The 20,536-nt window shown below is 49.4% G+C and overlaps 1 protein-coding gene across 1 annotated transcript; it reads left to right on the forward strand.

The window, feature by feature from the left end:
* The first annotated feature begins 1,334 nt into the window (after positions 1-1,334).
* Pan2 (poly(A) specific ribonuclease subunit PAN2) lies at positions 1,335-20,256 on the forward strand. Its single transcript, XM_051170104.1, has 25 exons — positions 1,335-1,728; positions 5,607-5,776; positions 5,869-5,989; positions 6,103-6,180; positions 6,459-6,726; positions 7,795-8,137; positions 8,314-8,410; positions 11,406-11,525; positions 11,697-11,816; positions 12,261-12,389; positions 12,519-12,718; positions 12,814-12,950; positions 13,039-13,145; positions 13,469-13,567; positions 13,693-13,766; positions 13,866-14,013; positions 14,347-14,487; positions 14,617-14,676; positions 15,577-15,667; positions 16,719-16,876; positions 16,954-17,097; positions 17,196-17,375; positions 17,895-17,988; positions 18,964-19,161; positions 19,663-20,256. Exons 1-25 carry the CDS (start codon positions 1,447-1,449, stop codon positions 19,695-19,697), a joined length of 3,594 nt encoding a protein of 1,197 aa, XP_051026061.1. The 5' UTR covers positions 1,335-1,446; the 3' UTR covers positions 19,698-20,256.
* Positions 20,257-20,536: the final 280 nt, after the last annotated feature.

A 20,536-nucleotide genomic window follows, 5' to 3' on the forward strand; every position in this document is an offset into this window, starting at 1 on the left:
CTCCAGAATGACTGTTGGTAGCATACATCTCAGCTGACTCAACTTACTGCCCGGCTCCCCCCGAGGGACAAGGTCCTGCTCCACGGATAGGGGAATTTGCCGGTCTAGGAGTCTTGATTCTTGGGAAAATTACGGGGACCATTGGGGACGATACGAGCATGAGTGGGAATTTCAGATGGATGCCTTTAGAAATAGAGAAAAGGTGGCCACTTGGGCCAAACTAGAAGCCGGGCTCCCGCTTCCTTTTTCTTTCCCATCTCTAGAAGTCATCATAGGAAATGCCAGTGAGTTTCGGGGGGCACCGGGTCAGAGGCACCGCAGGAAAAAGGTCTGGAGTGGAGGACGAAGTTTCTATTCAAGGAGCGGAAAGGTTTGGTTCCCAGGTCTAAAGTTAACTTTGCGTAACAAGGCTTAAAAGTGAACGGATGACTCTTTCCCCAAACATCATACGGATCCGCGCCTGACTCGGTTTGTCCCCGGCGGCATTCCGTAACCCCCGTTTCCGCGGAGCTCACGCATCACAGGCCTCCTCCGTACCTGGCTCGCTCTGATTGGCTGAGCGGAGCTCCCGGCCCCTGCTGATTGGACGCGATGGCTGCCAATCTGCCGTCCGCCTCGCGTTAGGTTGAGCTCGAGGCGCGGGGGAGTAGTCGGGAAACTGGAATTTCCCGCGGAGCTGACGGCGCTTTCTCTGCCCCCCTACTCGTTTGAATTCCACGCGCTCCAAAATATCCGCCATGGAGAAATCTTGGTAATGACCCATTCCCCGTAAGCATCCCAGGAACACGGCTGACCTTTGCCCTAAGCCTTCCCCTCCCGTCCCCTGCGCTGGGGGAGAATTCTGGGTAACCAGTTTTTCTGGGTCGCTCAAAGAATTCTGGGTAGCTACCCGTTTTCATGACTTCCCCCTTACCCCCGCCCCGATTGTGGGTAACTGGCCGTTCTTGTTACCTCCCCCCCCCCCCTGGAGAATGCTGGGTAACCACTGTAAGGGATTCTGGGAAACTGACTTGTCTTGCTCCCTTCACTGCCCTGCCCCTTTCCCTCACACTCAATTCTAGGAAAACGGCTTAGAGCTGTCTAACAGACTGCAGCCCCTATGATACCCACCTGCTCCCTTCAGCCCGTGGTTCAGGAGAAAGGGAAGTCAAGCATTAGATTATTTGGTGGGGGTGGTAGGGAACTTAGAAAGTTTAGAGGTGCACAGCCAGGGACACTGTGTCCCCCTCCTGCATGTCCCTTTCAGCCTGCCTCATTGTCTTGTCCACATAGAAGATACTGCCGGTACCTAGGCCTATCCCTGACGGAGCTACCTCTTTCCCTTACAGGCCAGGATGTCCATTCTAGGCTCACTGGTGCTGTCCTGCTGAAGGTTGGGTCAGCGTGTCAGTAGGAGTCCTGGCAAGGGAGGGTGTGACTCAGGTCTGAGCAGTGGCCATTATCGTCATGAACTTTGACGGTCTGGATCCTGGACTGGCCGAATTTTCCCCAGCTATGCATTCAGCCCTGGACCCAGTCCTGGATGCCCACCTGAATCCGAATCTGCTGCAGAACGTGGAGCTGGACCCGGAGGGAGTGGCCTTGGAGGCGCTTCCTGTCCAGGAGTCAGTGCACATAATGGAAGGTGTCTACTCTGAATTGCACAGCGTGGTGGCTGAAGTGGGAGTGCCCGTGTCTGTCTCCCACTTTGACTTACATGAGGAGATGCTGTGGGTGGGGAGCCATGGGGTAAGAACCACACCCCTCTCTGAAGGCTGAAAGGGTGTTTGAGAAAGCTGTGTCTGGTCTTTGCCCAAGGTTGGCTCGGCTCTACGCAGGGAGTCAAAACTGAAGCGATGAGAGATTGCTTGGTCCCTGAAACCAGGAAGGAGGGAGTGGAGAAAGAATTGGGGAACGTAGGCTCCAGAAATCAATCTGGAGGCATCCCACTTTGCCAGTTTGCCCATCACTCACGTTGTGTTGTGTTTTATTGTATAGTCCAGGCTTTACCTGGAACTCACAGCCATCCTCCTGCTTTTGCCTCCCAAGTGCTGAGTTTGTGTGTGTGCCACCATGTCTGATGGTTGTTTATTATTTTATTTATTTATTTTGGTTTTTCGAGACAGGGTTTCTGTGTGTAGCCTTGGATGTCCTGGACTCACTTTGTAGACCAGGCTGGCCTCAAACTCACAGCGATCCGCCTGCCTCTGCCTCCCAAGTGCTGGGATTAAAGGCGTGCGCCACCACCACCCGGCTCTGGTTTTTTGTTTTTGTTTTTTTCTTTTCTTTTCTTTTCTTTTTTTCCGAGACAGGGTTTCTCTGTGTAGCCTTGGCTGTCTTGGACTCCCTTTGTAGCCCAGGCTGGCCTTGAACTTTATGTACAGCCAAGGATGATCTTGAGTTTCTGATCCTCCTGCCTCTATCTCCTGAGTGCTAGGAGTACATGCACCCAAATCATATTCAGCCTGTGTGGTGCTGGGATAAAACCCAGGGCTTCACTGCAGCAGGGAAGTGCTGTGCTCACTGAGCTACGTGCCTAACACAGGGCTGGCATCAAACGTAGTCCTACCTGCATGTCCCAAGTGCTGGGATTACAGCTGGTTCACAGCGAGCTCAGGCCGCAATCATGATTGCCTGTACCCATCACTGGTCACTCACACATGTCTGCCATACCCAGTACAGTCCTAGCCAGTCTTTTAGAGTTTTGCCCACTTTATTTTATTTATTCATTCAAGACAGGGTTTCTCTGTGTAGCCCTGGCCATCCTGCGCTCACTTCGTAGACCAGGCTAGTTTTGAGCTCACAGTGATCTGTCGGCCTCATTGCAAGCATATGCCACCACGTGGACGGCTGTGTTTTGCCCACTTAAAGAGTTGCGAGTGGGTTGGGGATTTGAAATAGGGTCTCACTATGTAGGGCTTTCTGGTCTGGGACTGACTTTGCAGCCCAGTGGCTTTGAGCAAGGGGCAGGCTTGTCTCAACCTCAAAGTGTTAGTATTGTAGGCATGCGCACACCTGGTTTATAATTGTAGAGTGCTTAGTGGATGTTTTTGTGTAATTCCTGCTGGAGTTATTTTGTCTTCTTAGATAACTGTCTTAGCAGCTGTCAGTGTTCATTTTTAATGTGTATTACTATCGGCTGTGAAACCCAGTGTTTTCTGTGAGACCTTGGTTTAGTTACAGCTACAACCTCATGGCGTATGAATTGTTTGTCCATTAGGAGAAATGAATTTTTTCACTGTTGTATTCAGTTCGGTAAGGGCTGTCCACTGCTGTGCTTGGCACAGGGGTAAAATTGAATACACATAGACAGTGTGGTTGCAACATTCTGTAGCCTGAGGCAGGAGGATGGCAGGGTCTAGGCCAGCTTGGACTAGGTAGTAAGACCATGTTTCCGAAACCACCTACCCACCCACCCAGAGTTCTTACTCTCGCACAACTCACAGTATAGAGCGAGGAGAAAAGCACACCAACAAGTGATCTCTCGGCCTAAAATGTCACAGGAAAATACTGATGAGTGTTAGTGAGCTGGGAGGAGCCAGAAAGGGCCACCAGGGCGAAGGGTGCAGCTGAACTGAGTCTTAGAAAATAGGTGTGTGTAGTGTGGGGTTACCTGTCTATAGTCCTGGTGCTGGGAGGACACAGGTCTGAGCTCAGGAGCTCAGGGTCATCTTTGCCTACTTTACTGAGTTTGAAGCCAGCCTGTGGTGTGTGAGATTCTGTCTCACAAACTGTCCGAACAAGTGAAGAAGGGAAAGCTATATTAGCAAACATTCCCATGGCACTATATAGAATGGTGAGTGTAGCATGCAGGAGCTACCAGAAGTTACAATTTATTAGGTTAGCTAGGCAGCTCTGTTGCTGAATAATTTGTCTTTTTTGCCTTTTTTTTTTTTTTTTTAAGAGAGAGGTTTCCCTGTGTAGTCCATGCTATTTTGGAACTTGCTCTCTAGATTAGGCTTGACTCAAACTCAGTTGACGTTTCCTTTTTTGGCAGAACACAGAGCACAAAATATGCGTTGGGGTGTGAATCAGTGATAAGCTCTTGCCTGGAATACAAGAGGCCTTGGGATCAAACCTTAGTGTCTCCCTTTTTCCCCCACATACAAAGTCCAGGCCTAAGGTATGGGGAAGTTGGGCATTTCCAGTGCCTGAGTATTTAGCCCAGGATTTCACACATCTAGGCGAGTGTTTTACCACTGAGCTATATTCGACCTTCTCACACTAGTAAGCCAGCTGCCAGGTACCACAGCAGAGTGTGTTGTAACACAACCCATAAATCAAGGCTGGGCATGTTGGCCTACAACTTTAATCCCAGTATTCAGAAGGCAGAGTCAGGTGAATTTCTGTGAATTTAAGTCCAGCCTGTTCTACAAAGTGAGTTCCAGGACAGCCAAGGCTGCCTCAAAAAAAAAAAAAAAAAAAGTAATAATAATAAAGAAGAAAGAAAGAAAAGAATTGAAATGGGATTCAAGGTGGGCACATGCCTGTAATGTCACTCAGCACTTGAGTAACCAAGATGCATTGCATAAAGCCCAGGCCAGGCTGGCTAATTGTCTGTAGCAAGAACCTATCTCAAAATAAAGTCAAAAGGCTGAGGAGGCTGAGGATGTATCTTAGCCAAGTCTAACATATGTGAGCCCTGAGGTTTGATTGCTAGTACTCAAGCACAAAATGTAAATTAAAAAAAACCCCCCTCTTTTTCAAGACAGGGTTTCTCTGTGTAGCCTTGACTGTCCTGGACTCACTTTGTAGACCAGGCTGGCCTCGAGCTCAGAGCGATCCACCTGCCTCTGCCTCCCGAGTGCTGGGACTAAAAGCGTGCACCACCACCCGGCGAAGCCAGTTCTAATCAAGATGTAGGCCGGAGGATCCTTGTCCTGGTTTACATAGCAAATACCAGGCCACCCGGAACTATATGAGATCCTGTTGTTGCTTTAAAAAAAAAAAAAAGACAAGAGCCCCCCCACCCCCACCCAAAAAAAAAAAAAAAAGAAAAGAAACCCACACTTTAATATTCAGCCATGGAACAAGTGGCCATTGGAGGATCAGCTCATGTTTCTGGCCTTCAGGGATTGGTTAAGACTACGTGTCCTGGGCTGAAGAGATGGCTCAGTGGTTAGGAGCATCGACTGCTCTTCCAGAAGACCTGGGTTCAATTCCCAGCACCCACGTGACAGCTCACAACTGTCTGTACTGTATGTAACCTGTTCCAGGGTATCTGATGCCCTCACACAGACATACATGCAGTCAAGACACTAATGTTCATAAAATTAAAATAAAAAGACCACTTGTCCCCTTCAAGAGGACCTGGGTTAGAGTCCCAGCTCCCACATGGCAGTTCATGTCTGCAGTCTGTAACTCTAGCTCCAGAGGCTCTGCGGCCCTCTTCAGCCTGTCTGGGATACACACATGCACACAAGTTTAAACTTTTAAAAATAATTTGTAATGCATTAGTACAAGGTACTATAATCATTGCTTTTATCTCTCAGATTGACTGGTTCCTAGCCTTATGTCTCAGTGGCCACTAGACAGAAAGGAGGCAGTGCGAGGAAGGCTCAGTCCACGGCAAGTATCTAGGCGAACCTGCCCCTGCCCTCATGTGTCGCTTGTCTCCGTCCTTCTAGGGCCATGCCACTTCATTTTTCGGTCCAGCTTTGGAGCGTTACTCATCCTTTCAGGTCAATGGCAGCGATGACATCAGGCAGATCCAGAGCTTGGAGAACGGAATCCTTTTCCTCACCAAGAACAACCTCAAGTACACGGCCCGTGGGGGCCTCATCATATTTGACTATCTGTAAGTGGCCTTTCCATTGAGCTGGGAAAGGTTATGGGAAGGCCGTGGCATGGCCGCTGGTGAGCCCCTGGCCTCTCGGCGCTTCTCCGCAGGCTGGATGAGGGTGAGGATATGCACAGTCTCCTCCTGACTGACAACAGCACTCTGCTTGTTGGTGGGCTGCAGAGCCACATCCTGGAGATAGACCTGAACACAGTCCAGGAGACGCAGAAGGTATGGGCCAAGGGGCGGGGCGGGGCTTGGACCCGGTGTGCTGAGGTGTGGGCGGGGCTTCTCTGTTCTTGGTCTGTGGGAAAAATCCTCTCACTGGCTTCTCTCCTCTCTAGTACGCACTGGAGATTCCCGGAGTCACCATCATGCGGCAGACGAATCGCTTCTTCTTCTGTGGCCACACATCTGGCAAGGTAGCCAGGTTCCATGTCTCCTCCTGTCTCACTAGACGCTGAGGTCTGTTTTCCCTGCCTGGATCTGAGACGTTACGAGATGTCTTAGATCCTGCGTTTCCTACAGCCAGGTGCCTTGGTGGCAAAGCATACGCTCTTGGCTTCTCGTCCTGCCTGCCTTTGCTGACAGTACCCCAGAGCCTTAGTGCTCTCTGGCGGGCCCTCTTGAGATTAAGTAGGCAGCAGGATCCCTTCTCTGTCACAGAAGTGGAAGGTAAGTAACAGTTTCTCTTGCTCAGGTGTCTCTGCGAGACCTCCGTAGCTTTAAGGTGGAGCACGAATTTGAGGCCTTCTCAGGGAGTCTGTCAGACTTCGATGTCCATGGCAACCTGCTGGCTGCCTGTGGCTTCTCTAGCCGCCTCACCGGCCTGGCCTGTGACCGTTTCCTCAAGGTGTACGACTTGCGCATGATGCGTGCCATCACGCCACTTCAAGTCCACGTGGACCCTGCCTTCCTGCGTTTCATCCCTACATACACTTCCCGTCTTGCTATCATCTCCCAGTCAGGTATGAAGGGCGCAGCCCTGGGTAGGACAGGCCAGCGGGCAGAGGCCCAGCCCCGCAGGGGTAACCCCATGTCCCTCTTATTGGGGAAAGAAATGGCTGGCCACTAGGCTCGCATGCTTCACTTAGGTTTGGTTAGAAGTGAGCTTTTCTCTTTGGGTGAAAGGAACATAGACAAGACTACAGCTCTGTAACCCTGTTTACCGAGAGGCTGAAGTCCTGCCTGGCTGCAGAACACATTGAAGACCAACCTGGGCAACATAGTGATACTCTGGCTTAAAAAAAGAAACACGGAGTAGCGGGCGTGGTGGCGCACGCCTTTAATCCCAGCACTCAGGAGGCAGAGGCAGGTGGAGCTCTGTGAGTTTGAGGCCAGCCTGGTCTACAAAGTGAGTCCAAAACAGAGAAGTCTACACAGAGAGACCCTGTCTCAAAAATAACCAAAAAAAAAAAAAAAAAAAAGAAAGAAAGAAAAGAAAAACACGGGGCTGCAGTTGAATGAGAGAACGATTGCCCACAAGGTGGTAGGCCCTGGCTTCACTCTCCTGTATCACCAAAACTCAGTGATTCAGAACATTACTGGTCTAGTAGGGGACTGAGTTCAGCCCCCAGCACTGACATTAGGAGGCTTCAGTAGCTCTGAGGCTCTTTTGGCCTCTGCAGGCACCTGCACTGGTGGGTATATCCCTGTACAGATGCACATATATACTGGTAATTAAAAAAATAACTCTGGGGCTCAGAGGTTAAGATCACTGGCTATTCTTCCAAAGGTCCTGAGTTCAATTCCCAGCAACTACATGCTGATTTACAGCCGTCTATAATGAGATCTGGTGCCCTCTTCTGGCCTGCAGGTGTACATGCAGGCAGACTACTATATAAATAATAAATAAATAAATAAATAAAATTTAAAACTTACTAATACCTTGAGGAAAGCACTTGTGATTCATGAGATCACATGAGGTGCATGTCTGTTTAGTGTCTCACCTGGTATCAGAAGAGGTAAACAGTGCATAAAGGGCTGTTTACCTTTCCCATCCAGGGCCCGCTGGTCTGTGGCTTTTTCCTTTCTAGGGCAGTGTCAGTTTTGTGAACCCACAGGCCTGGCCAACCCAGCCGACATCTTTCATGTGAATCCTGTGGGACCTCTGCTGATGACGTTTGATGTGTCAGCCAGCAAACAGGCGCTGGCCTTTGGGGATTCGGAGGGCTGTGTGCATCTCTGGACTGATTCCCCTGAGCCGTCCTTCAACCCCTACTCCCGAGAGACGGAATTTGCCTTGCCGTGTCTTGTGGACTCGTTGCCGCCTCTGGACTGGAGTCAGGACCTGCTGCCTCTTTCGCTCATTCCCGTGCCACTTACCACGGACTCGCTGCTCTCCGACTGGCCCGCTGCCAACTCTGCTCCTGCTCCCAGGTTGTCCTCTGCTGGGCTGGGGGGGAGGGGGAGGTAACAGACGCCTGTTAGCCTGATATCGTCCACTGCCTATTATTTCTGTCTGCCTTAAATGCTTTTTCTTCCTTCTGAGCCATGGGTGGGAAATGCATGCGTGGCTGTCATGGCCCTCAAGCCTAGAACCACACTGCTTACAGGCGGGCACCACCTGTGGATGCAGAAATTCTTCGAACCATGAAGAAAGTGGGCTTCATTGGCTATGCGCCCAACCCTCGCACCAGGCTGCGCAATCAGGTGTGTTCAGAGGGAGCTCCTGCGTTCTCTTACCCTTTACTAGTCTTTGCTTGGGGGATGTGTGCAGAAGTCAGGGTACTATGCTTGTTCCATCTGAGACATAGATGATCAGGCTTTATCTCTTAGGATAGTTATTTGGTTGAAGATAAGACCCTAGTCCCATCAGAAATAATATCTTGTTAAATGCCAAAAGAATGTTGTGAGCATTCTGTGCCAGGGCTTCTCAGAGGGGAGCTGTTACCCTAGGCTGCAGCAGATAAGAACATCATAACCAAGTGGGTAGCTAGTGGGACGTGAGGACGTAGGTGGCTGTGGAGGAGGAACACAGCAGACCTGTCATAGAGAGCCTTAGGAAGTAAGTAGTAATATAACATAAACTTTAAGATTAATATTTTTGCCAGGTGTAGTGGCACACGCCTTTAATCCCAGCAGAGGCAGGCGGATCACTAAGTTCAAGGCCAGTCTGGTCTATAAAAGCAAGTCCAGGACAGCCAAATCTTGTCTCAAAAAACCAAAAAAAAAAAAAGATTATTTAAAAAAAAAAAATTCTAGCCAGCGTGGTGGCGCACGCCTTTAATCCCAGCACTTGGGAGGCAGAGGCAGGTAGATCACTTTGAGTTCAAGGCCAGCCTGGTCTACAAAGTGAGTCTAGGACAGCCAGGGCTACACAGAGAAACTCTGTCTCGAAAAAAAAAAAATCTGTATTCATTGATGTTTTGCCTGAATATATATCTGTGTTAGGGCATTAGATCCCCTGGACTGGAGTTAAAGATTGTTGTGAACTGCCATGTGGGTGCTGGGAATTGAACCCAGGTCCTCTGGAGGTTGCAGAGGGTGCTCTTAGCTGCTGGACCATCTCTCTAGCCCCTTAAAATTAATTTAAAAAATTTTATAGGCAAGAGGCAGGCAGATCGCTGTGAGCTCGAGGCCAGCCTGGTCTACAAAGTGAGTCTAGGACGGCCAAGGCTACACTGAGAAACCTTGTCTGGAAAAACAAAAAATAAAAAAATAAAAAATTTATCGGCTGGGTGTGTTGGCACATGCCTTTAATTCCAGCACTCAGGAGGCATTGCTGTGAGTTTGAGGCCAGCCTGGTCTACAGAGTGAGTCCAGGACAGCCAAGGCTACACAGAGAAACCCTGTCTTAAACAACAAAAACAAACAAAAAATTTTTTTATTATTAGTTGGATGGTGGTGTACACCTTCAATCCCAGCACTCAGGAGGCAGAGGCAGGCAGATCGCTGAGTTGGAGGCCAGAGTGAGTTCTAGGACAGCTGAGGCTCCACAGAGAAACCCTGTATAGGAAAAAAAAAAAAAAAAAAAAAAAGACAGAGGCAGGTGAATCTCTGTGAGTTCGAGGCCAGCCTGGTCAACAAAGCAAGTCCAGGACAGCAAGGACTACACAGAGAAACCCTATCTCGAAAAACTAAAAAAAAAAAAAAATTAAAAAAAAATTTTAAAGAATATATACACACACACACACACACACACATTGTTATATGTATGTGTTTGATCTGTGGCGTGTGAGTGAGTGTGTATGTGTGTGTATGATGTGTGTGTGACAGGAGTGTGTATGAGATGTGTATGGGTTTGTGTGTATGTGATGTGTGTGTGCCTGAGCATGCTGTGGTTTGTACATATATGATATGTGTGAGTATATGTGTGTGACTGTGTGTGTGTGTGTAACTGTGCATGATGTGGGTGTATGTGTGTGGCTGTATGTGATGTGTGTGAGTGTGTGTTAATGTACATGATGTTTGTGTGTGTGGCTGTGTATGCTGTGTATGAAGTGTGTGTGACTATATATGTGTGAGTGTGTGTGTGTGTGTGTGTGTAACTTTGTATGATGTGTGAGTGTGTCACTGTATGGTATATGAGACTCTGTGTGACTATATATGGTGTGTGAGTGATATGTTCATAAGAACGTGTATGAGTGTGTGTGTGTCTGTGCGTGTGCGCGTGAGTGAGTGAGTGTAGGCATGCATGTGTCACAAGCACTCATGGAGGTCAGAGGAGGACTATTATGAATTGGTTCTCCAGATACCTTGAGATCTGGGCATTGATCTTGGGTCTGAACTCTGCCCCCAATTTTATAATCTTTTACAGTGTAATATGTGTTCCTTTTCTAAGGAAGACCTTTTATCTGTTTGTAATAGATAAAAATAAGCTAGATGGCAGGGTTGTTAGTTTTTTAAAATCATAAACCATGTACAAATTAAACTTAATTTCAATCCATTAACTAACGTGAATATATTTCTGTAACCATAGTTACGTTGAAATAAAGTTTTAAAATAGACAGAAAGGAAGGAATAAGTGTGCACTGGTTGAGGTGGCAAACCTGTAAACCCAGCCCTGGGTGGCTGGACAGTTTAAGGGTTTTTGGCTACATAAGACCCTGCCTCTCCCAGCACTTGGGAGGCAGAGACAGACGGGTCTCTGTGAATTTGAGGCCAGCCTGGTCTACTAAGTGAGTCCAGGACAGCCAAGGCTACGCGGAGAAAGCCTGTCTGGAAAAAACACAACACAACAAAACAAAAAGGCCCTGTCTCAAAAACAGAAACAAAACAACCCCCCCCCCAAAACAGTATCAGGTGTGATGGCATATGCCTTTAATTCCAGCACATAAGAGGCAAAGGTAGGAGTTCAAGACTAACCTGGTTGACATACTGAATTTCAGGCCATCCAGAGCTATGTAGTAAGATCCTGTCTCAAAATAAACAAAAAACAACAGAAAAGAAAGAGAAGGGTGGTCAGGTGGTGGCACATGCCTTAATCCCAGCACTTGGGAGGCAAGAGGTAGGTGGATCTCTGTGAGTTCGAGGCCAGCCTGGTCTACAGAGCGAGTTCCAGGACAGCTAGAGCTGTTACACAGAGAAACCCTGTCTCAAAAAACAAAAACAAAAAACAAAAGAAAGAAAGAAAAAGGAGAAGCCTAAGCTGCTGAAGACATCCAACAGTGTCCTCCACCCTCTCTCAATAAAAAACAAACTCTAGATTCCCTATCGACTAAAGGACTCAGACAATGAATTTGACAACTTCAGCCAAATCACGGAGTCACCAATAGGACGAGAAGAGGAGCCACATCTCCACATGGTTTCTAAGAAATACCGAAAGGTGCTGGGGGTGCTGCGTCAGGGTGTGGGGCATGTGTGCGAAGAGTGCCATCTGGGAAATAAGGAGCCCAGTCAGTTCCTTCCTCTGCAACTGGCGCGGGAGGGAGGCGGGTTCGGGAGAAGGAGCGACCGCGGGCCTCTGCCCTCACTCTCTCCAATGTCTGTGCTGTAGGTGACTATCAAGTACTCCAAGCTGGGGCTGGAAGACTTTGACTTCAAACACTACAATAAGACTCTGTTTGCTGGCTTAGAGCCCCACATCCCCAATGCCTACTGCAACTGCATGATCCAGGTAAGGCCACCTCTTCCGGGCTTGAGCGCGCCTCCTGCCCCGTCCTCACTCCCGCCGCCCCTGAGTTTCCTACTCCACTCTTTTTTTTTTTTTCCCCCAGTTTTTCAAGACAGGGTTTCTCTGTGTTATCTTGGCTGTCCTAGGCTTGCTCTGTAGACCAGGCTGGCCTCAAACTCACAGCAGTCCCCCTGCTTCTGCCTCCCAGGTGCTGGGATTAAAGGTGTGCGTCACCGAGCCTGGCTACCCCTACTCCACTCTCTCTAGGCCGCCTTAGTCCAGCCCCTTGTACCTTGGCCTCATTACCGCGTGCCCGCGTGCCCTCGTGTGTTGTCTGCATCAGTGGAGTCGCGCTTTGCACTCCAGTGGCTTACAGAACCCCGTCTCTTCCTCCCCCCCCCCCCCCACCCCAGTTCCCCGCACCAGCTCTCCTGCTCTTCCCTCCAGGTGCTCTATTTCCTGGAGCCCGTTCGCTGTCTAATCCAGAACCACCTTTGCCAGAAGGAGTTCTGCCTGGCATGTGAGCTCGGCTTCCTCTTCCACATGCTGGACCTCTCCCGTGGCGATCCTTGTCAGGTCAGTCCTCAGAGGCCCGGGACACTTAAAGCGGCAAGGGGTAGAAGGCCGATAGTTGAAAAGGGCATTGCTGTGCAAATGGCACACAAGAGAAAATAACCCTTTGCCACCAACGTAACCCTCTTCCAGGGCAGTAATTTTCTCCGAGCGTTCCGAACCATTCCTGAGGCCTCAGCTCTGGGTCTCATCCTCGCGGACTCCGATGAGGCGACGGGCAAGGGCAATCTGGCCAGGCTCATCCAAAGGTGGAACCGTTTCATCCTCACCCAGCTGCACCAGGACATGCAGGGGCTGGACCTACCACAGGCTTACCGAGGTGCTGGGGGCAGGTATGGCACTGGACTGGGGTAAAGCCACCAAAGCGGGCCCTGGACCCAGAGGGTCTCCTGACACTCACCACATATGTCGCCCTCTCCACGCTCAGCAGTCTCTGTTCATCAGGGGACTCCATCATCGGGCAGCTGTTTAGCTGTGAGATGGAGAACTGCAGCCTGTGCCGCTGTGGCAGCGAGACCGTGCGAGCCTCCTCCACTCTGCTCTTCACACTCTCCTACCCTGAGGGTAGCATCTGTGGTACACCCTGCAGCTGTTTGTGGGGGGCTGTGGGGAGAGGGGAGAGCTTGGAGTGAAGGATCAAGTTTCTCCTCAGATAAAACCGGGAAGAACTACGACTTTGCTCAGGTGCTGAAGCGAAGTGTGTGCCTGGAGCAGAACACACAGGCCTGGTGTGACAGCTGCGAGAGGTACCAGCCCACGGTGAGGAGGCTGGGCCTGCCTCAGAGCACTCCTCCACGCTCTGCCTGAGGTGCTCCCAGAGACTTGCAGGGATTGATGGGGTGTGGACGTGGAAGAACTCCAGTTTCAATGATCATGTCTAGGTTTCTTTGTGGACTCTGTCTTTTTGTTTTTTTGTTTTTGTTTTTGTTTTTGGAGACAGGGTTTCTCTGTGTAGCCTTGGCTGTCCTGAACTCACTTTGTAGAGCAGGCTGGCCTCAAACTCACAGCGATTCCCCTGCCTCTGCCTCCCGAGTGCTGGGATTAAAGGCGTGGACTCTGCCTTTCTTGTCTCATTTCCTCAGATTCAAACCCGCAATATCCGACACCTGCCAGACATTCTTGTCATCAACTGTGAAGTGAACAGCTCAAAGGAGGCTGATTTCTGGAGACTACAAGCTGAGGTAATGACCAAGACTGAAATCAGGACTTTTGAGGAGTTCTCAAGTGAGATTATTCTCATTCCTTGTGGTATTTCTATATATGACTATGTTCTTAAGGAATATTGATGTTTTTCCTTTGTACTTAGTTTGCCTTCAAAATAGCAGCAAAGAAATATGGTGGAGAAATTAAGAACAAGGAGTTTGCACTGGCGGATCATCGGTAGGTGCCGTCTTAGAGCTGTCCACTGGTGGAAGTCCTTGGTGCTTCCTGTGGGCTGGCTATGCCTTCTGAGCACAGCTCTAGCCGTCTGTCTAACAGGAAGGAGCTGCGGGGCGCAGACGGCTCTCTGTGCTGCTCCTCCATCGAGGAACTGAAAAATGTCTGGCTTCCATTTTCCATCCGCATGAAGATGACCAAGAACAAAGGACTGGATGTCTGCAACTGGCCCGAGGAGCATGAGATGCAGGTGGTTTGCAGAAGTGAGGGGGTGTAGGTGGGGTCGGTTGGAGGTGAGGCAGGGCAAGGGGATGAAGGAGTCAAGGTGGGGTCAGAGGTAAGGCAGAGGGATGAGGAGCTTAGAGGAGAAAGGAAAGGAATAAAATGTATATTTGCCAATTGTGCGCTTTCCCAGAATAATGATGTTGAGGGTTGGGAAGTCATACATGGCGGAAGATGGAGATTGCCTACCCTGGCTCCCCCTTCCCAGGACATGCTACCCTCTGTCCTTTCTCCCCATCCCTTATCCCAAACCCCAGTCCTCACACTTAGCTTAGCAGCCTGGGTCCCCTCTCCCTCACAGTGGGGTCCAGCCAGGGCAGAGGAGCACGGTGTCTGTGTGTATGACCTGATGGCTACTGTGGTGCACATCCTGGACTCACGCACAGGAGGCAGCTTGGTGGCTCATATCAAAGTCGGGGAGACCTACCACCAGCGCAAGGAGGTGAGTGAACCGATACAGGGAAGGAACATTGCTGGGGGGATGGCTGTGGTGCAGTCCCAGGGCTGTCCCTGTACACCTAGCAAGTAGACAGCCAGCTGTCACTCCCAGCCTGCTCCTTTATCTGCACAGGGCGTGACTCACCAGCAGTGGTACCTCTTCAATGATTTCCTCATTGAGCCTATTGACAAGGTGAGTCAGAGCACGTGCTGTACCCACTTTCATTCTTGTTGTTTGTTTTTCGAGACAGGGTTATTCTGTAGCCTTGGCTGTTGTGGATTCACTTTGTACACCAGGCTGGGCTCGAACTCACAGAGATCCACCTGCCTCTGCCTCTGCTGGGATTACAGGCATGCGCCACTACTCCCGGCTTCTACCTTTATTTCTTTTGGGGAAACATGCAGAGGGTTGTTGTTGTGTGCCTCAGATTGTTCTTGAATTTACTGTGCAGCCTATGGTACTCTTGAACTTGTGATCTTCTGCCTCAGACCCTAGAGGGCAGGATTACAGCCCCATTCCCCCTTCATCTACCCATCTTGGTTAGTGTCCTCATTCTTGGGGCCCTATGAAAGGTTCATGCTGGGAGGAGAGAGCTTTGGAAATAAATGGCATCAGGAGAGTTGGGAAACAAACACACACACACACACACACACACACACACACACACACACACACACACACACACACTCTCTCTCTCTCTCTCTCTCTCTCTCTCTCTCTCTCTCTCTCTCTCTCTTTAATCTACACTCTCTTTAATCCCAGGACTTGGGAGGCAGAGGCAGGTGGGTCTCTCTGAGTTCGAGGCCAGCCTGGTCTACAGAGTGAGTCCAGGACAGCCAAGGCTACACAGAGAAACCCTGTGGGGGGTGGTGGGAGTGGGAGGGGGGCCGTGGGAGATAGCACCTGGGTCCTGGCCTCTGTCTGATTGAGGAAAAGGAATGAGATACATTGTTAGATAGGATGCAGGGTTGGTTGATTGTTTCCTTTTTAGAGAGTGAGGCAGTGCCCAGGATTACACCCAGGGTTTTATGCATGACAGGCAAGCATTTCAGCACTGAGCTACCCTCTAGCCTTGTGTTCTGCCTCCTCTAGTATGAAGCTGTGCAGTTTGACATGAACTGGAAAGTACCTGCTATCCTGTATTATGTCAAAAGGAATCTCAATTCCAGATACAACCTGAACAGTGAGTGACCTGGAGTGGCCCAAAGACTAGACAGTTTAGGCTGCACTCAAGAGAAAGCCTGGGGATAGCTTTGTATTCAGGATTGGTAATAGGTGCTACTACTTCCAGGGATGCCAGAGAAAGTCCTGCTGACCAGATAGATCTTAGTTTAGAAGCTGGCTGGGGATTATGGGGGGCGGGGCACAGTGGGAGTGGTTCATGCCTGAAATCCCAGCACTCAAGAGACCATGGCAGGAGGATTACTATGAGGTCAAGGATGACTTGGCCTACGTAGTTCAAAACCAACCTGGGCTATAAAGTAAGACCCACTTCAAAGAATAAGACAAAATTAACCAATTAATTGATTTTGAGGCTGGAAATTGTGAGGGTGGAGTAAGGAGGAGGGAGGAGATTTGATAAGAATGGCACGGTTGTGGTTTTTACTCTAAACACTCTAGAACAGCTGCACAGGGTATCTGTTTTCATTTTATTTTATTTTATATATTTTTACTTTTTTTGAGACAGGGTTTCTCTGTGTAGCCTTGGCTGTCCTGGACTCACTTTGTACACCAGGCTGGCCTCGAACTCACAGAGATCCACCTGCCTCTGCCTCCCGAGTGCTGGGATTAAAGGTGTGCGCCACCACGCCCGGCCTATTTCTATCTTTTTTTTTTTTTTTTTTTTTTTTTTGGTCTATTCCTTGATAATTTTCTGATTTGATCTGCTATGCTGCCTATCAGATATAGTCTCTTTAAAATATTTTTATTACAGCTTAATTTACTCTGTGTGTGCACATTAGCATGTATACCACAGCATGAATGTGGACATCACAGGAGCTTGTGGGAGTAGCTCCTTCCCCTCCTCCCTGTGATACTGGGGACCAATCTTGGGGTGTCAGATGTGGCAGTGAGTGTCTACCTGCTGACCGTCTTGCCAGCCCAGGTACACTCCTTTCTCCCAACTACTTTGGTATTCAGGAGACCAGGTACAGAAGGACAGCCTCTGAGCGGCCATCCTGGGGTCCCCCCCCCCCATTTCCCTAGCCCCAGCCTTGTCTGCATTCTCCCTCTAGTCAAGAACCCTATTGAGGCTAGTGTGCTGCTGGCAGAAGCCTCACTGGCACGGAAGCAGCGGAAAACACACGCCACCTTCATCCCACTGATGCTGAATGAGATGCCCCAGCTCGGGGACCTGGTGGGCCTCGACGCCGAGTTTGTCACTCTTAATGAGGTAACCAAAGCCAAAAGGACTCTGAGGATATCAGGAACTGTATTTCTCTGGTGTCCATACTGACTCTTGTGCCATAGGAAGAAGCTGAGTTACGCAGTGATGGTACCAAGTCTACCATTAAACCGAGCCAGATGTCAGTGGCAAGGATCACCTGTGTTCGGGGCCAAGGCCCGAATGAGGGCGTCCCTTTCATTGATGACTACATCTCTACTCAGGAGCAGGTGGGAGGAGCTGAAGGGGCCTGAACAGAGCCCTGGAAAGAGTGGCAGGAAGAGGCCGTGCCTTCTCGGGCGCTGATTTGTCGTTTCTCTGCTCCTAGGTTGTAGATTACTTGACTCAGTACTCGGGGATAAAGCCGGGAGACCTTGATGCCAAAATTTCCTCCAAGCACCTCACAACTCTCAAGTCTACCTACCTGAAGCTTCGTTTTCTCATTGATATTGGAGTCAAGTTTGTGGGTCATGGGCTGCAGAAGGACTTCCGGGTTATCAACCTCATGGTTAGGGCGGGGCTTACTCTGTTGTCCTTTGCTTTGGATTCCTTTGGTTTGGTTTGACACAGGGTCTCACTGTGTAGCTCTGGCTGCTCTATAACCAGTTATGTTGAGCAGGCTGGTCTCAAACTCACAGAGGTCCATGTCCCCTCCTGAGTGTTGGGATTAAAGGCGTGCACTATCGTGCCTGTCACTTCTACCTCCACAGTATACAGCCTTCTTCCCACCTAGCCTGCTCCTATAACCCTCCTTTATATTTTAAAAAACAAAATTACGTCTATTTAGTGTGTGTGTGCACTCATACATGCATCCTCCAAGTACCACGTTTCATGTGTAGAGGGCAACTCACTTGTGGAAGTTGATTGAACTCAGGTGGTAAGGCCTTGTGGCAAATGCCTTTACCTGCTGAGCCACCTTGCTGGCCTAGGATTTACTGTGACTTTGGCAGATAGGCTTCTCAGGATGCATATCTGAATTTAGAGAATGGGACGTCTACATTATGGCTTCTGTTTTGATCCCTGCCAGGTGCCCAAGGACCAAGTTCTTGACACAGTCTACCTGTTCCACATGCCCCGAAAACGAATGATTTCTCTAAGATTTCTTGCCTGGTATTTTTTAGGTGAGCTGCTCTACCGTGTATGCCCAGTAGTCCTGATTAAGAAGAAAAACATTAGGGGTAGAGGGTGTGGCTTGGTTGGTGGACCCCAGGACCACATGAAACTGGACCTACTAAAAAGCTGGGCACGGTGGCACACACCTGTAATCCCAGCACTCAGGAAGCAGAGGCAGATGGATCGCTGTGAGTTTGAGGCCAGCCTGGTCTACAAAGCTAGTCCAGGATAGCTAAGACTACACAGAGAAACCCTGTCCCAAAAAACCAACAAAACAAAACAAGAAACTGGACCTAGTAGTACATGCCTACCTCTAGTCATTAACTCAGGAGGTAGACACAGAAGAAACACAAGTTTAAGGTTAGTCTCAGCTATAAAATGAGTCAAGGCCAATCTGGGCTACAAAAAAACCTTCTCTTAAAAAAAAAAAAAAAAAAAAACAAGGAGGCTGATGCTTCCAGATACAGAAGATTGAAGCCAGCCTGGGCACCATAGGACGTGCTGTCTGAACAGCAGTGGCAACAAAAACCCAAAACCCTGCAACAAAAACAGACTAGGAAACATTTAGGAATAAAGAATAGTTAGTGGTTTCTCAACTTAAGAGTTACAATTTTGGGGGGCGGGGCTAACAGTTTCAGTGAGCTACTGTCACTAACTTAAGGCATTTTCTGGGGCTGAAGAGTTGGCTCAGTGGGTACGAGCACCTGTTGCTCTTGTAGAAGATCCAGGTTCGGTTCCCAGCACTTGTGTGGTGGCTCACAACCACCTCTAACTTCAGTTCCAGGCCATCTGACACCTCCTGACCTCCATGGTTCCCATGTACCCCCACACAGCATATACTAAACACAGGCCAAGCCTTGAACACACACAAAATAAGGGAATGTTTTCCTCAGGACTGGGAGCCTGCATGGGAGTTTTCTGGGTGTCAGGATGGAAACGGGATACCTTCTTTGTGAGGTTCGTACATGCTGTATTTACCCCAGACCTGAAGATCCAAAGTGAGACCCATGACAGTATCGAGGATGCCCGCACAGCCCTTCAGCTCTACCGGAAGTATCTGGAGCTAAGCAAGAACGGTACTGAGCCCGAGTCCTTCCACAAGGTGCTCAAGGGTCTTTATGAGAAGGGCCGGAAGATGGACTGGAAGGTGCCTGAGCCTGAGAGCCAGACAAGTCCCAAGAGTAAGGCTGGGCTGAGGGGAGGGAGGGGAGCTCGGCTGGGGAGGGTTGATGGCACGGAGAGGCTGCAGCACCATCTTAATGAGCACAGCAGCGCTACCTCATCTTCTACTCATGAGGCAGCTGACAGTCTGTCAGTGAGATTGACTGACTTTCTTTTTTTCTTTTTTTTGGTTTTTCAAGACAGGGTTTCTCTGTGTAGTCTTAGCTGTCCTGGACTCCCTCTGTAGACCAGGCTGGCCTCAAACTCACAGAGATCCACCTGCCTCTGCCTCCCGAGTGCTGGGGTTACAGGCATTGAGCCACTATGCCCAGCTCTGGGAGATACTTTCTAAAGGCGCTGGCCTAATTCTAGAATGTCTGAGGGAGATGCGTGCCACCTCCTCAGTCCTGTCTGAGGGAAATGTGTGCTGTGCTCTCCGTCCTCATGTTCCTTCTTCATAGGAAGTGCCCCGATGCTTTCTCTGTTCACCCTTTGTTTCACTGTTGTTTGTTTCTTAACAGATGCAGCTGTCTTCTCCTCAGTGCTGGCCCTTTGACCTGTGACCTAACCCCTTCCTTTCAGTGTTCTATTTCCAGAACTGAGGGATGGCTTCTCAAGTTGGCTTTTCCCTGTCCACTTCCAGAACTGGATCTGCGCAGGGTCCACACATGGTGCTATTAATAGAACTGGACAGCAGCAAAACTGTTGCAAAGGTCCTAGAAGCCAGAGTCCCCTTATCCTCTGCAAAACAGGGGCCAGAACAAAGCCTAAATTCACCCAGGTGGAAAGTCATTGATATTCTCAATAAATATCCTGGGTGATTAATACCTAAACAGAAGAGCTCCTAGAATCAGAACGCTCAGTTCCTAGCCAGCTAGAGAGCTGAAGTCCTGGACAGTGACAGGGTACAACAAGAGATCCGAACAGCTCGCAGGTCCAGCTGCTTGAGAGATGATGGCTGGATGGACCAGCATGCAAGATCTCAATGGGCCAATCAAACCAGTGTGGAGGAAGCTGAGCTACTGCCTTCGTTCCTGCCCACAGCTGAGACATGGCTGTCTTCCATACATTCTACCTTGAGTTTTGTTTTATTTTTTAAAAAAAATTTTGCTTAAAACAGCATGTTTTATAAAATAAAGATATTTTTTATCTCATTTAAAAAATAGCCAGTGTGAGGTTCTTTGGCTTCTGTCTTCCTTTCTTTTGTTTTGTTTGTTTTGGTTTTTCGAGACAGGGTTTCTCTGTGTAGCCTTGGCTGTCCTGGACTCAATTTGTAGACCAGGCTGGCCTCGAACTCACAGCGATCCGCCTGCCCCTGGGATTACAGGTGTGCGCCACCTCGGGTGGCTCTCCTTTCTTTGTTTTAACTTCACCAAACAATGAAAAATTGAAATT

The sequence above is a fragment of the Acomys russatus genome, chromosome 28, assembly GCF_903995435.1.
Source record: "Acomys russatus chromosome 28, mAcoRus1.1, whole genome shotgun sequence".
Lineage (NCBI taxonomy): Eukaryota > Metazoa > Chordata > Mammalia > Rodentia > Muridae > Acomys > Acomys russatus.

Excerpts from the sequence above, each read along its gene's own strand:
- Pan2 (XM_051170104.1), top strand. The coding sequence starts at position 1,447 with ATGAACTTTGACGGTCTGGATCCTGGACTGGCCGAATTTTCCCCAGCT. Across the intron at positions 16,877-16,953 it reads AGTTTGTCACTCTTAATGAG|GAAGAAGCTGAGTTACGCAG; the intron begins GTAACCAAAGCC and ends CTTGTGCCATAG. Across the intron at positions 17,989-18,963 it reads TCTTGCCTGGTATTTTTTAG|ACCTGAAGATCCAAAGTGAG; the intron begins GTGAGCTGCTCT and ends TATTTACCCCAG.